Here is a 15135-nt window from a genome sequence, read left to right as displayed (position 1 = left end):
AGAGAATGTAATGTGCTCAGCGCTCAAACACTCTTCTATTGATAGAACTGAGAGTTCACGAGGCGACTGTGCCTGTTTTATTCAGTTTCCTTCCAATTGATGAGGTGGAAATTCCTTAATGGGCTTCATGTATCAAGCAGTAGGCCTTCTGATTTCCTTATATTCTGTGGCCAAGGCTAAAAAAATGCAGCTTAAATTTAAAGTCAGAGTATTCTGCAGAATTGGGCAAGGGTGATAGGGCTGGGGTGCCCACTGTGCTAGTGTGATAGGGCTGGTGTGCCCACTGTGCTAGTGTGATAGGGCTGGTGTGCCCACTGTGCTAGTGTGATAGGGCTGGTGTGCCCACTGTGCTAGTGTGATAGGGCTGGGGTGCCCACTGTGCTAGTGTGATAGGGCTGGTGTGCCCACTGTGCTAGTGTGATAGGGCTGGGGTGCCCACTGTGCTAGTGTGATAGGGCTGGTGTGCCCACTGTGCTAGTGTGATAGGGCTGGTGTGCCCACTGTGCTAGTGTGATAGGGCTGGTGTGCCCACTGTGCTAGTGTGATAGGGCTGGGGTGCCCACTGTGCTAGTGTGATAGGGCTGGTGTGCCCACTGTGCTAGTGTGATAGGGCTGGTGTGCCCACTGTGCTAGTGTGATAGGGCTGGGGTGCCCACTGTGCTAGTGTGATAGGGCTGGTGTGCCCACTGTGCTAGTGTGATAGGGCTGGGGTGCCCACTGTGCTAGTGTGATAGGGCTGGGGTGCCCACTGTGCTAGTGTGATAGGGCTGGTGTGCCCACTGTGCTAGTGTGATAGGGCTGGGGTGCCCACTGTGCTAGTGTGATAGGGCTGGTGTGCCCACTGTGCTAGTGTGATAGGGCTGGTGTGCCCACTGTGCTAGTGTGATAGGGCTGGTGTGCTCACTGTGCTAGTGTGATAGGGCTGGGGTGCCCACTGTGCTAGTGTGATAGGGCTGGTGTGCCCACTGTGCTAGTGTGATAGGGCTGGTGTGCCCACTGTGCTAGTGTGATAGGGCTGGTGTGCCCACTGTGCTAGTGTGATAGGGCTGGGGTGCCCACTGTGCTAGTGTGATAGGGCTGGTGTGCCCACTGTGCTAGTGTGATAGGGCTGGTGTGCCCACTGTGCTAGCGTGATAGGGCTGGGGTGCCCACTGTGCTAGCGTGATAGGGCTGGTGTGCCCACTGTGCTAGTGTGATAGGGCTGGGGTGCCCACTGTGCTAGTGTGATAGGGCTGGTGTGCCCACTGTGCTAGTGTGATAGGGCTGGTGTGCCCACTGTGCTAGTGTGATAGGGCTGGTGTGCTCACTGTGCTAGTGTGATAGGGCTGGGGTGCCCACTGTGCTAGTGTGATAGGGCTGGTGTGCCCACTGTGCTAGTGTGATAGGGCTGGGGTGCCCACTGTGCTAGTGTGATAGGGCTGGTGTGCCCACTGTGCTAGTGTGATAGGGCTGGTGTGCTCACTGTGCTAGTGTGATAGGGCTGGGGTGCCCACTGTGCTAGTGTGATAGGGCTGGTGTGCCCACTGTGCTAGTGTGATAGGGCTGGTGTGCCCACTGTGCTAGTGTGATAGGGCTGGTGTGCCCACTGTGCTAGTGTGATAGGGCTGGGGTGCCCACTGTGCTAGTGTGATAGGGCTGGTGTGCCCACTGTGCTAGTGTGATAGGGCTGGTGTGCCCACTGTGCTAGTGTGATAGGGCTGGTGTGCCCACTGTGCTAGTGTGATAGGGCTGGTGTGCCCACTGTGCTAGTGTGATAGGGCTGGTGTGCCCACTGTGCTAGTGTGATAGGGCTGGGGTGCCCACTGTGCTAGCGTAATAGGGCTGGTGTGCCCACTGTGCTAGTGTGATAGGGCTGGGGTGCCCACTGTGCTAGTGTGATAGGGCTGGGGTGCCCACTGTGCTAGCGTAATAGGGCTGGTGTGCCCACTGTGCTAGTGTGATAGGGCTGGGGTGCCCACTGTGCTAGTGTGATAGGGCTGGGGTGCCCACTGTGCTAGCGTAATAGGGCTGGTGTGCCCACTGTGCTAGTGTGATAGGGCTGGGGTGCCCTCTGTGCTAGTGTGATAGGGCTGGTGTGCCCACTGTGCAATCAAATATGATCTACTATAGATTCTGGATGTTCTGTTGCAATAGTAATGTGATGTTAGATCTTAAAAAAAACAAAAATCTGGCCACAACCAACATAATCATAATCTAATAATCAGAAATTAAATGATAATTAATGATATCTGTCCTGCACCATTGGATGGACATATTTATGTATTTGTATCATTGTTACCATATTGCTTGATCTCTTAAGACAGCCCAGTTAATTATCCTTTCATCCAGCTGATCCATTCATTTTTTCCCTTCTTTAGATTCCATGTTTTGAGCAGTTACCTAAGCGCCCTCTGCTGTTTATCCAGGGCAAAAGCGTCTGAACCAGGAAGCGACTCTTGTGGCGTCCCGGTTCATCTTTGTTGCTCTGGAACGATATGATTGAGCATCAAAAGACGCTTCCGACTTCAGTAAAATAAGCTTTTGCCCTTGAACAGCAGAAGGCTCTCCGATTACTGTTATATTTTTGTTGTAAATTTTGCTGTAAATTGCAAAAGCGCTCAGACGACTTTAGACCACCTTCCCTGATGTTAATACACTGAGTTAGGGTAAGGACCCATGAAGCAGTTGAGTCGCCCACAATAAATCTCTGCTATCGAGGGCGACTAAACGATCCAAAATCTCTTTCCAACGGCAACAATAGCAGTCGCCAGTGGAAAGGCCTTTGCAATGCTTCGAAAACTGAAGAGACATGAAGGGCTTTAGACTGGCGATTCCTATTGTTGCTCATGGAAAGCCATTTCGGAGTGGTTAATCGCTCACATTAGCATAGATCTATCGCCGGCAACTGAACCGCTCTGTGGGTCCTTACCCTCACTGCTTGTAAGTGGTGTAGTCTGCTTAAAAGGTAAATGAAAATAATTTCACGTTACATAGTTACATAGTTACATAGGGTTGAATAAAGGCCAGAGTCCATCAAGTTCAACCTTTCCAAGTAAACCCAGCACACACAACCCATACTTACCAATCTATACACTCACATACATAAACTGTATATACAACCACTAATACTAACTGTAGATATTAGTATCACAATAGCCTTGTTGTTTCAGGCACAGGCTTACCAAGGCAATCGCTAATATTTATCTCAGCAGTTTTCTGCTAAAGCTGCCAAACCCAGTTCCTTTTGGGATAACTGTGGCTACACCTCGTTATGTACACTCCTGCTGCTTTGTATACATTTTAGGTATTTTATGATCATAGTCATTTTTGTTTTTTTAAGGTAGATGGTAGCGATAAAAAGAAAAAGAAAAGAAATTCCTCTGCAGGGTGGAGACCCCATTGTGGGACAAGGAGAAGTACCCCTCCTTCACCAGCATTGTGTTAGTCTTATATTCTGTAATGCATAGTGAACCCTCCTACTGGCCACACTGGCAATATAAGGGTTAAGGATTTACTAGCTGCCATACAGTAAAGTCTGTGGAGCCTTTAAGCAGACTGGGGCCATAAAAATTTTTTGGAGGGCCCCATCTAGCCCGCAGGCCTCCAGTTGGACAGTCAAATCCAAAGGTTTCTCTTCAGTTATGACAACCCTCCTGTTTTTCAGCTGATGTTCATAGGGCTGTTGTTTAATTTCCGTGTACAGCAGACCTGCATAAGGGAGGTGATACATTCCCAAAGCTATTTAATAGTCTGCACCCAGGCTTACGTAGTAAGGCTTGGGCCTTAACCCCATACAACTAAGTCTGATTCTTGGTCCATGTCCGTAGCCTTTGTTGTATGGGGCTGCATTACATGCAAAGCTATGCATGTACCTTATGAACTCATACAGGCAGCAGGAGCTATATTGGGGAGCAGGAACAGTAGTTTATCCAAATTAACAACAAGGCTTTTGTTCCTCAAAATACAGATATTTATTTATTTTAAGACTTGTGGCTTAACTTGTGGCTTTTGCAGCCAAGAATATCTGTATTGGCTACGGGAATACTAGGTTGACTCTGTGGCCTGTGGATAAATGCTGGTCGACACTACACCCTGATCAGCCTACCCCTGTGCCTGCCCCAGGACCACGGCATTGGCCTGGGTGAAGGCACCCAGAGGCTGACAATCAGTCTGGTTTGGCATTGGCCTTAGCGTTACTCTGATACAGTGGAGATGATTGTAGCTCAGAAACAATGGCTGCTGCGCTGCTTGTGCCTAGAGGCTGTCATTGTGTCGGCTACAAGGCACTGGGCTAAATCTGAGGTCACCCCTAGTCTAGACAGCAAACCACATTAATAGCCTACGGGCTGCTCATGAGGAAATGTTTTGGTGAAAATCACTGTCATTTAAAATGAAGCCAGTTTCTTGGTAATACACTCAAAAAAGCTACTAATTAAATAACATTTTTTGGCCAAAAATCAGGTCATGACCCCAGCTGTTAAAGCAGACAGTCTGTTCTGTAAGGCAGAGAAGATTAAACTCCAAATTCAATGTATTTCTTAGCCATTGTTGTACATTAGTGAGTATATTAAAAATGAGGCGTAGTTAGGAGCTTTTACTTAATGCCTGATTGGTTGAGTAGAGCCTGAATATATGTCCCTTAAAGCTTGTCATTCATTATATAGAAAGCCAACGATGGGAAATTTGCTGTTCTCTAGATGTAGTTCTACTAGTGGCGCTACCAGCTTCCAACTAACCGCAACAATATGTGAATGAGTGTGGTAGTCTTAACCCACTATGGTGTAATATAGAAAAATGTGCTATAATTACAGTGGGGATAATAGCCTCTGGGAAGGGACAGTGGCTGTTGGATAGCAGGTATAGTAGGGAGAGATGGTGCCTATAGTAGCAGTGGGGGGATAATAGCCTCTGGGAAGGGACTGGGGCTGTGGGATAGCAGGTATAGTAGGGAGAGATGGTGCCTATAGTAGCAGTGGAAGGATAATAGCCTCTGGGAAGGGACTGTGGCTGTGGGATAGCAGGTATAGTAGGGAGAGATGGTGCCTATAGTAGCAGTGGGATAATAGCCTCTGGGAAGGGACTGGGGCTGTGGGATAGCAGGTATAGTAGGGAGAGATGGTGCCTATAGTAGCAGTGGGGGGATAATAGCCTCTGGGAAGGGACTGTGGCTGTGGGATAACAGGTATAGTAGGGAAAGATGGTGCCTATAGTAGCAGTGGGGGGATAATAGCCTCTGGGAAGGGACTGTGGCTGTGGGATAACAGGTATAGTAGGGAGAGATGGTGCCTATAGTAGCAGTGGGGGGATAATAGCCTCTGGGAAGGGACTGGGGCTGTGGGATAGCAGGTATAGTAGGGAGAGATGGTGCCTATAGTAGCAGTGGGGGGATAATAGCCTCTGGGAAGGGACTGTGGCTGTGGGATAGCAGGTATAGTAGGGAGAGATGGTGCCTATAGTAGCAGTGGGGGGATAATAGCCTCTGGGAAGGGACTGGGGCTGTGGGATAGCAGGTATAGTAGGGAGAGATGGTGCCTATAGTAGCAGTGGGGGGATAATAGCATCTGGGAAGGGACTGTGGCTGTGGGATAGCAGGTATAGTAGGGAGAGATGGTGCCTATAGTAGCAGTGGGGGGATAATAGCCTCTGGGAAGGGACTGGGGCTGTGGGATAGCAGGTATAGTAGGGAGAGATGGTGCCTATAGTAGCAGTGGGGGGATAATAGCTTCTGGGAAGGGACTGTGGCTGTGGGATAGCAGGTATAGTAGGAGAGATGGTACCTATAGTTACAATACAATAATAGCCTCAGGGCGGTCAAAACACCCCATGTGCCTTAACAAAATTTGACTGAAAAATCTGATTGTATAGACCAACAACATGCCTCTATATGCAGCTGACAAAGCATTTCCAAACATTCTGTCTGCACTGTCAGTCGTTGCCAAAATAACTGTGGTTTAAGCCAATGTTTTCCCCTCAAAAATTGTATGTTTAAAGGTCATGCTAGAGGTAAGTTTAACAGTTTAAGACGCTGAGTAATTTGATTTCTTTGGGATCTTGTAATGCTCTGTGTTATCAGATATAGAAGGATGCACGGCAGAAGGATAAACAGCGAGGGAAAGGTTAGAATAACAGAATTTAAAAGGGTATTAGGAAGCTTAGGGAGAAAATATAAAATGGTGTTCATGGGAAAAAACTGCAAAGTACCAATAATTACATTAAATAAATAAAAGTATGTTAAATAGAAAATAAAATCATTCTTAGGCCTGTGCTAGATAAGAACTCACTGAATATTGTAAACATTTGTCAATTACAAATCTCACCATAACCGACCTTCAAACTAGACTTCTAGGGCTATCTAGTAGGGCAAAAAGGCATTCTCTCCAAATATTGTCCTTAATGAATTAATTTCAGTCTGAGGCCCACAATCTCCTGTTCTGTACCAAGTAGCATACCTATTAACCAGGTATGGGATCCGTTATCCGGGAAATCCGTTATCCAGAAAGTTCAGAGTTACGGGAAAACCATATACCGTAGACTCTATTTTAATCGATTCACATGTTTAAAAATGATTTCCTCTATCTCTGTAATAATAAAACAGTACCTTGTACTTGATCCCAACTAAGATATAATTACCCCTTATTGGGGCAGAACAGCCCTATTGGGTTTATTTAATGGTTAAATGATTCCCTTTTCTCTGTAATAATAAAACAGTACCTTGTACTTGATCCCAACTAAGACATAATTACCCCTTATTGGGGCAGAACAGCCCTATTGGGTTTATTTAATGGTTAAATGATTCCCTTTTCTCTGTAATAATAAAACAGTACCTGTACTTGATCCCAACTAAGATATAATTACCCCTTATTGGGGGCAGAACAGCCCTATTGGGTTTATTTAATGGTTAAATGATTCCCTTTTCTCTGTAATAATAAAACAGTACCTGTACTTGATCCCAACTAAGATATAATTACCCCTTATTGGGGCAGAACAGCCCTATTGGGTTATTTCATGGTTAAATGATTCCCTTTTCTCTGTAATAATAAAACAGTACCTGTACTTGATCCCAACTAAGTTAAAATTAATCCTTATTGGATACAGAACAATTCTATTGGGTTTAATTAAAGTTTAAATTTTTTTTAAGAGATCCAAATTACAGAAAGACCCCATATCTGGGAAACCCTAGGTCCTGAGCATTGTGTATAACCTGTATTATAAATTGCAGTTGGCAGTCTGTCTAAGGGGGGAGCAAATGAAAGATAAACCTTTAATTTACCCAGCAAATATAAAAAGGCACAGTAGTTACTCTGCAATATCTGTCTGCATTAGTAAACTATATTTTATTACAGTACCGGTGTTATGACAGTAGTGATAAAAATCAGTTGCAGACTAATAATACGGCACAGTATATTCCAGCGATAGAGTGCCAAAACACTATTGTCACGGGAGCGTGGAGTAGACACAAATCCTTTCTGCCACATGTATTTAGGGGAAAATTGCAATTTTAATGCTTTTACTGCTTAGTCAACTCTTTTTTAACTGCACCTCCGTAGCGAGAGTTGAGTCAGCACCCAAACCACTCTAAGTATGTTTAATCCCATTATAAAGACAATTTCTCAATTAAGTGAGACAACATACATGGCACCCGTTCTTAGTGGCGAGTCAGCAAGGAGCGTTGAAGATTTCTGTAGTCGCAACTAATGAGAAAATTAGGTAAGAACGAAAAGTTGCTTGTGCACTTATGATATTGCTGAAATGAAATATAATTTCATTCGCTTTATGGCATTTAAACAAAGCAACTGATGAATTGCACAGTGGGTAATAAATAAACCCTTTCTTTAGCTCTGTCTCTCTTTACCTGCATGGAATGCTGGGAAACAGAAAGTAGGCAATCAGCATTTGTATTTATTTGCACAATAGCAGGAAAACTGGTGGCAAAAATGCAATGGCTCCAACACGTCCTATGCTCACAGTATAAAGTAAATGTTAACTAAGGGTCCTGTTTCTTGGTTTTCTCTGTAAATTATACTCTCTTTACTTGTAAAAGTCACTGTACTGCCTCAGAATCAAAACTCAAAGACTCCTACTGTTCTTGTTTAACCGGCAGCCACATTTTTTTCCTTTCTGCCTAAATTGATCTGAATCAGCATTTATATAAACTGCCATTTACTTACAGATTGTTTCCTTGCAGGTAATCAAAGATGCTTGCAATATTTCTGGTGGACCCATTGATTCCGATGGACCAATATCGAGCTCCCCTGTGCCAAAAAGTGAGCTGGAAAAGGTAAGATATTATAATCTATGGCCTGGTGAATCCAGGTAGTCTAGGCCTAACCCTCAACTTGTACTATAAACTGACTGTGCAGGGTGTCTAATTTGACATTGTTTTGATTGGTTATCCCCAATAAAATTCAATCTTCTATAATACTCACAGAGATAAGGCTTGTTGGTTTCACAGAATATTTAGGCTGTATGACCATTTTGTGTTTTGCACAAATCTGTGTTTCTATCAAGTTGGACGTCAACGCGCAAAACCTACGCACATATGAAATGAGCTAAGTGATTGGTCAGAAATGTGATGATCCTATCCAGATCAGATAGGATGGATGCAAAAGTTATTCCACTTAGGGCAAGTGTACTGCTGTGCCAGTCTCAGTGAATGCCAATGCTGTGCCAGTCTCAGTGAATGCCAGTGCTGTGCCAGTCTCAGTGAATGCCAATGCTGTGCCAGTCTCAGTGAATGCCAATGCTGTGCCAGTCTCAGTGAATGCCAGTGCTGTGCCAGTCTCAGTGAATGCCAGTGCTATGCCAGTCTCAGTGAATGCCAATGCTGTGCCAGTCTCAGTAAATGCCAATGCTGTGCCAGTCTCAGTGAATGCCAGTGCTGTGCCAGTCTCAGTGAATGCCAATGCTGTGCCAGTCTCAGTGAATGCCAATGCTGTGCCAGTCTCAGTGAATGCCAATGTTGTGCCAGTCTCAGTGAATGCCAATGCTGTGCCAGTCTCGGTGAATGCCAATGCTGTGCCAATCTCAGTGAATGCCATACATGCAGTTTAATGGGGAACCAGCAGTAGGCAAACAGGAAAATATCATACAAAGAACTGCCATTGGGAAGTTTATACTTTATGCAGACATAACATGCTCCCTTGTTCTGACTGGATGTACATAGCTCAGCGTGTGTTATACATAAACTATAACTGCCAAGCACTCTGCAGATATTCTCATTCCTCTTATCTCCAGAACTCTCCCCTTATTTTATAATATATGTACCTAATTCTGGCTAAATGCTTATAGCAAAAAGATTCCAGTATAATTTTGGACATAAAAGGCTGGTTTGGGTGTAACTATAATGAGCCAACATGGGTTTTGAACTCATGTCCCTCTGATTCAGAATCAGGTAACACGCCACAAATTTGATGAACTCCCTCTGGCCAAAACATATTTTAATCATAAAGGAAATCACCTTGCTAATGTACTAATACAGTGCCCTTGGTCAGTACCCAAATAGTGAATTAGGGTGAAGACTCACAGGGCTACTAGTAGCAGCTACTTGTCATGGCTACTAAAATAGACAATGCTGATCATTTACTGATAACTGTCTCTGTGTGTTTTAGCAGAGGCAATTCTCAGTATTGTCTAAGGCAGGGTAATTTCTGGAGTTTAGTAGCCGTGACAAATAGCTGCTACTAAGTAGCTCTGTGTGTCTTCACCCTTACTGTTACACTATATTACATGCATTGGGACTTCATTTTAGCATTCTGTCCCATTTCAGCTACTCATGCCCCAATTTACCCTATTCAACTCTTTACTTGCCCCCTCATGCCTTCTTTACCTGTAAGCCATGCAGAAAGCATTACCATACCTGAGTAAAGAGCCCTAGAAGCTTTCTCTGTTTGTTTAAGATAGCAGCTGCCATTTAAGCTCGGTCTCAGTAGCTTCCGTGCTGCAGCTCTGGCTGCTGGTAGCTCAGATTAACAGACTTGGGAGGGGGGAGAAAATTCTCATGGGAGAGGGAGCAGGAGAAGGGAGGGGGAGAGAGGAGCAAACTCAGCAGACTCCTGCCATGCTCTGAAGGATTTTCTGAGAGTAGGAAGTCTGATACAGAAGATCATGTTTATACAAAAGAAGACAAGAAATCCTGGGTTCCTTTGATAGAGGACTCAGTGCAGCATTACTGTAAGTGCTTATGGCTGTATTTACATAGACATTTCTGATAAAGCTTACTTAGTTTTTACCTTTCCTTCTCCTTTAATGCCAGCATGTTACATGACACGTTACAGATGACATTCGCCCCAGCAGTCTTAGATCACTTAACCATGTTTTTGTGTTTAACAGAAATTGTCGATAGAGCGGCCGAGTTCGGATGGAGAGGGAAATGTAGAGAATGGCACAGTGATAACTAACGACAAGGAGCCAGGTAAGTCTACAAGTGAATGCTTGCCCTACAAACATCACTGACCCCGGCAGCCAAAATACTTTAGCTCTGTGTTGCTTTTTTTTTGTTACTTTTTATTACTTATCTTACTATTCAGGCCCTCTTCTATTCATATTCCTGCCTCTCCCTGGTTGCTAAGGTAAATGGGACCCTAGCAACATGACAGCTGCTGAAATTCCAAACTGGAGAGCTGCTGAACAAAAACTAAAAATAATAAAAAATGAAGACCAGTTGCAAATTGCAAACTCAATTGCGGGCTATGATGTAATAAGAATTGATTTTGTTCTGTGCTTTTATACTATAGAGACAGCAGTGTTTATATTGGTGTTTCAGTTTAAAGATATGTTAGTTTGTGGCTACGCTCTCTTCTGTTTAATGTGGTTAGCTCTCGCTGTAATATGGGGTTTTGCCATTTGTGATGCTATAAACAGTACATTTTGACTTCATAACACACAGGTTACATTACACAGTACATACACCGATATTCAAAGTTACTGAGGGGTTCTATGACAATAAAAAGATGCAAGGCCTCAACTCAAACCTAAAGGCAGGGTCAGTAACCCCTTCATAGAAGATTTAGAAAATAAAATCATTAAGCATATTTTGCCTTACTCTTAGCAGCGGGGATCCACTGACAGCCTTCAACATCATCCTCCATAGTCACCCTTTTGTGTTATAGGGCCCTTATAAAATGGCTGGTAGCCAAGGTGTACTTTGCTATCATATAGATCAGTGCTGTCCAACTTCTGTTGTACTGAGGGCCGGAATTTTTCCGACCTACGTGGTGGAGGGCCGATAATGGAAGCCAGTTTTGACCACCCCCTTTTTGAAACCGCACCCACTTGAAACCACACCCATGTTATCACATGACCATACCCATATTAATGGTTGTAGTACAGCAAAAACCTGCCATACTCTGCCTGCCCTACCCTGCCTGTGTGCCATACTCTGCCTTCACTACCCTGCCTGTGTGTGCCATACTCTGCCTGCCCTACCCTGCCTTTGTGTGTGCCATACTCTGCCTTCCCTACCCTGCCTGTGTGTGCCATACTCTGCCTGCCCTACCCTGCCTGCGCGCCATACTTTCACTGTGTGTGCCATTCTTGGCTGGTTTGTGCCATACTTGGCCTGTGTGTGCCATACTCTGCCTGCCCTACCCTGCCTGTGTGTGCCATACTCTGCCTTCCCTACCCTGCCTGTGTGTGCCATACTCTGCCTTCCCTACCCTGCCTGTGTGTGCCATACTCTGCCTGCCCTACCCTACCTGTGTGTGCCATACTCTGCCTGCCCTACCCTACCTGTGTGTGCCATACTCTGCCTTCCCTACCCTGCCTGTGTGTGCCATACTCTGCCTTCCCTACCCTGCCTGCATGTGCCATACTTTCACTGTGTGTGCCAGTCTTGGCAGGTTTGTGCCAAACTTGGCCTATGTGTGCCATACTCTGCCTGCCCTACTCTGCCTGTGTGTGCCATACTCTGCCTTCCCTACCCTGCCTGCGTGCCATACTTTCACTGTGTGTGCCATTCTTGGCTGGTTTGTGCCATACTTGACCTGTGTGTGCCATACTCTGCCTGCCCTACCCTACCTGTGTGTGCCATACTCTGCCTTCCCTACCCTGCCTGTGTGTGCCATACTCTGCCTTCCCTACCCTGCCTGTGTGTGCCATACTCTGCCTGCCCTACCCTACCTGTGTGTGCCATACTCTGCCTTCCCTACCCTGCCTGTGTGTGCCATACTCTGCCTTCCCTACCCTACCTGTGTGTGCCATACTCTGCCTTCCCTATCCTGCCTGCGTGTGCCATACTTTCACTGTGTGTGCCATTCTTGGCTGGTTTGTGCCAAACTTGGCCTGTGTGTGCCATACTTTGCCTGCCCTACTCTGCCTGTGTGTGCCATACTCTGCCTTCCCTACCCTGCCTGCGTGTGCCATACTTTCACTGTGTGTGCCATTCTTGGCTGGTTTGTGCCAAACTTGGGCTGTGTGTGCCATACTCTGCCTGCCCTACTCTTCCTGTGTGTGCCATACTCTGCCTTCCCTACCCTGCCTGTGTGTGCCATACTCTGCTTGCCCTATGATGCCTGTGTGTATGGCACACACAGGCAGCATACAGTGACACAATGCTGGCACTGCTCCTACAGTCTGCACAATAACTATATATTAAAAAACTTTTTAATTGCAGTACCACCTCAGTATATGTTCTTTTTGTAGTATGCAGGGATTATTTGTGGGTTTCTACTGCTCTGAGGTGTGAACAGGGGAACAATGTGGGTGATTACAGCCTGAGCCTGAGGTGTGAACACTGCAGGGGGTGAACAATGCAGAGATTAAAAGGTGTGAACAACACAGGGTATTACATATTTAAACAATACAGAGGGATTACAGCCTGAATCTGAGGTGAGAACCATGCAGGGGGGGGGGGGCAGTTAATCACAGTACTGATACCATTTAAAGCTTACACAAGAGTAAGCCATCAAAGCAGCCAGACAGGTGGGGGGCCACACAGAGGGGGGTCGCCAGTTGGACAGCACTGATATAGATAATACTAAAATGTAGATAGTACTGGTAATATAATAAATTTTACTACTTTTAAACATTTTTTCAAACGTTTTTTTTTCTACCCACAGCCATGGATATCACTTCCATTTTGCAGCAAACAGTACTTGCTGTTTAGTGGTGGTCGGTGGTTTGCGGATTGGGTTGCAGATTAGGCAGGGGTGGGTCGGGTCAGGTAGAATGCACATTGCGGATTGGGTTGCAGATTAGGCAGGGGTGGGTCGGGTCAGATAGAATGCACATTGCGGATTGGGTTGCAGATTAGGCAGGGGCGGGTCGGGTCAGGTAGAATGCACATTGCGAGTCTGGGTTGCAGATAAGGCAGGGGCAGGTCGGGTCAGGTAGAATGCACATTGCGGATTGGGTTGCAGATTAGGCAGGGGTGGGTCGGGTCAGATAGAATGCACATTGCGGATTGGGTTGCAGATTAGGCAGGGGCGGGTCGGGTCAGGTAGAATGCACATTGCGAGTCTGGGTTGCAGATAAGGCAGGGGCAGGTCGGGTCAGGTAGAATGCACATTGCGGATTGGGTTGCAGATTAGGCAGGGGTGGGTCGGGTCAGATAGAATGCACATTGCAGATTGGGTTGCAGATTAGGCAGGGGCGGGTCGGGTCAGGTAGAATGCACATTGCGGGTCTGGGTTGCAGATAAGGCAGGGGCAGGCTGGGTCAGGTAGAATGCACATTGCGGGTCTGGGTTGCAGATAAGGCAGGGGCAGGTTGGGTCAGGTAGAATGCACATTGCAGATTGGGTTGCAGATTAGGCAGGGGCAGGCTGGGTCAGGTAGAATGCACATTGCGGATTGGGTTGCAGATTAGGCAGGGGCAGGCTGGGTCAGGTAGAATGCACATTGCAGATTGGGTTGCAGATTAGGCAGGGGCAGGCTGGGGCAGGTAGAATGCACATTGCGGATTGGGTTGCAGATTAGGCAGGTGGCACGCTGGGTCAGGTAGAATGCACATTGCGGATTGGGTTGCAGATTAGGCAGGGGCAGGCTGGGTCAGGTAGAATGCACATTGCAGATTGGGTTGCAGATTAGGCAGGGGCAGGCTGGGGCAGGTAGAATGCACATTGCAGATTGGGTTGCAGATTAGGCAGGGGCAGGCTGGGGCAGGTAGAATGCACATTGCAGATTGGGTTGCAGATTAGGCAGGGGTGGGTCGGGTCAGGTAGAATGCACATTGCAGATTGGGTTGCAGATTAGGCAGGGGCGGGTTGGGTCAGGTAGAATGCACATTGCAGATTGGGTTGCAGATTAGGCAGGGGCAGGTTGGGTCAGGTAGAATGCACATTGCGGGTCTGGGTTGCAGATTAGGCAGGGGTGGGTCAGGTAGAATGCACATTGCGGGTCTGGGTTGCAGATTAGGCAGGGGTGGGTCAGGTAGAATGCACAATGCGGGTCTGGGTTGCAGGCTGCGAGTCTGGGTCGGGTCCGAGTCTGAAAAATTTTTCCATATAGGACTCTACTCCCTGCATTATGCACAAATCTCCTGAACGCTTTGAATGTACAATATCACTTTAAATCATTAAAATGGGCCCCAGCACTGCTAGCTTTGTGTATAGATTCTCTGGAGCTTATATTATATTTCATTTATTTTCTTTTTTTTTAACAAGTGATCCTCCCTGCAATTCCCAGGCAAGGGGAGGATGATTTCCATAAGTTAGTACTCTCTTGAGCAGACCACCCAGCAGCTTGACTGCAGATTCTCTTGTCCCAGAATGTTTCTGTATAAGAACCCTTCCTTGCTGTAACGTATGGCCTATACTGCATGTTTCCTACATGTCTGGCGTCTGCTCACAGCCTTAAGCTTCCAGCTTTTGTTCTTGCTACAATTCTATAAACACATCTTACCCAACCCTTCTTTGGTTACAGCAATAAAGAGAGGTAACTGCCTGCGATGGTTAAGAGAATCAGCTTGACATTCCCGTGATTTATAACCGACATTAAAAAGAAGTATATAAAAAAAAATTGCAAGTTTAAAGTATTTATTTTCTGCATCCTCATATCCCCTAGAACATTCTATTTCTGCACTATAAGTGAGAAACCATTAGGTTGTTTGCCTTAACAAAAGGTGATTATTTTTTAGTCAAAACAAGTAAAAGTGTTTCATTGAAGATATTTTTGCCCAATTTTTTTTCACTTATTCTTTTACTCGAGTGACTGCTGTAAG

General features: G+C 46.0%; 1 protein-coding gene across 5 annotated transcripts in view; it reads left to right on the top strand.

Moving 5' to 3' along the window:
* The window catches only part of afap1 (actin filament associated protein 1), a 98853-nt gene that overhangs the window by 57104 nt on the left and 26614 nt on the right, over nt 1-15135 (top strand). For all 5 annotated transcript variants that reach the window (XM_004911244.4, XM_004911245.4, XM_004911246.4 and 2 more), the window contains exons 7-8: nt 8165-8257; nt 10309-10390. In XM_004911244.4, coding sequence (XP_004911301.1) covers nt 8165-8257; nt 10309-10390 — 175 coding nt within the window. The remainder of the gene's footprint in view (nt 1-8164; nt 8258-10308; nt 10391-15135) is intronic.

The sequence above is a fragment of the Xenopus tropicalis genome, chromosome 1, assembly GCF_000004195.4.
Source record: "Xenopus tropicalis strain Nigerian chromosome 1, UCB_Xtro_10.0, whole genome shotgun sequence".
Lineage (NCBI taxonomy): Eukaryota > Metazoa > Chordata > Amphibia > Anura > Pipidae > Xenopus > Xenopus tropicalis.
The sequence above is the reverse complement of the archived record's forward strand: the minus strand, read 5'-3'. Positions and strand labels throughout refer to the sequence as shown.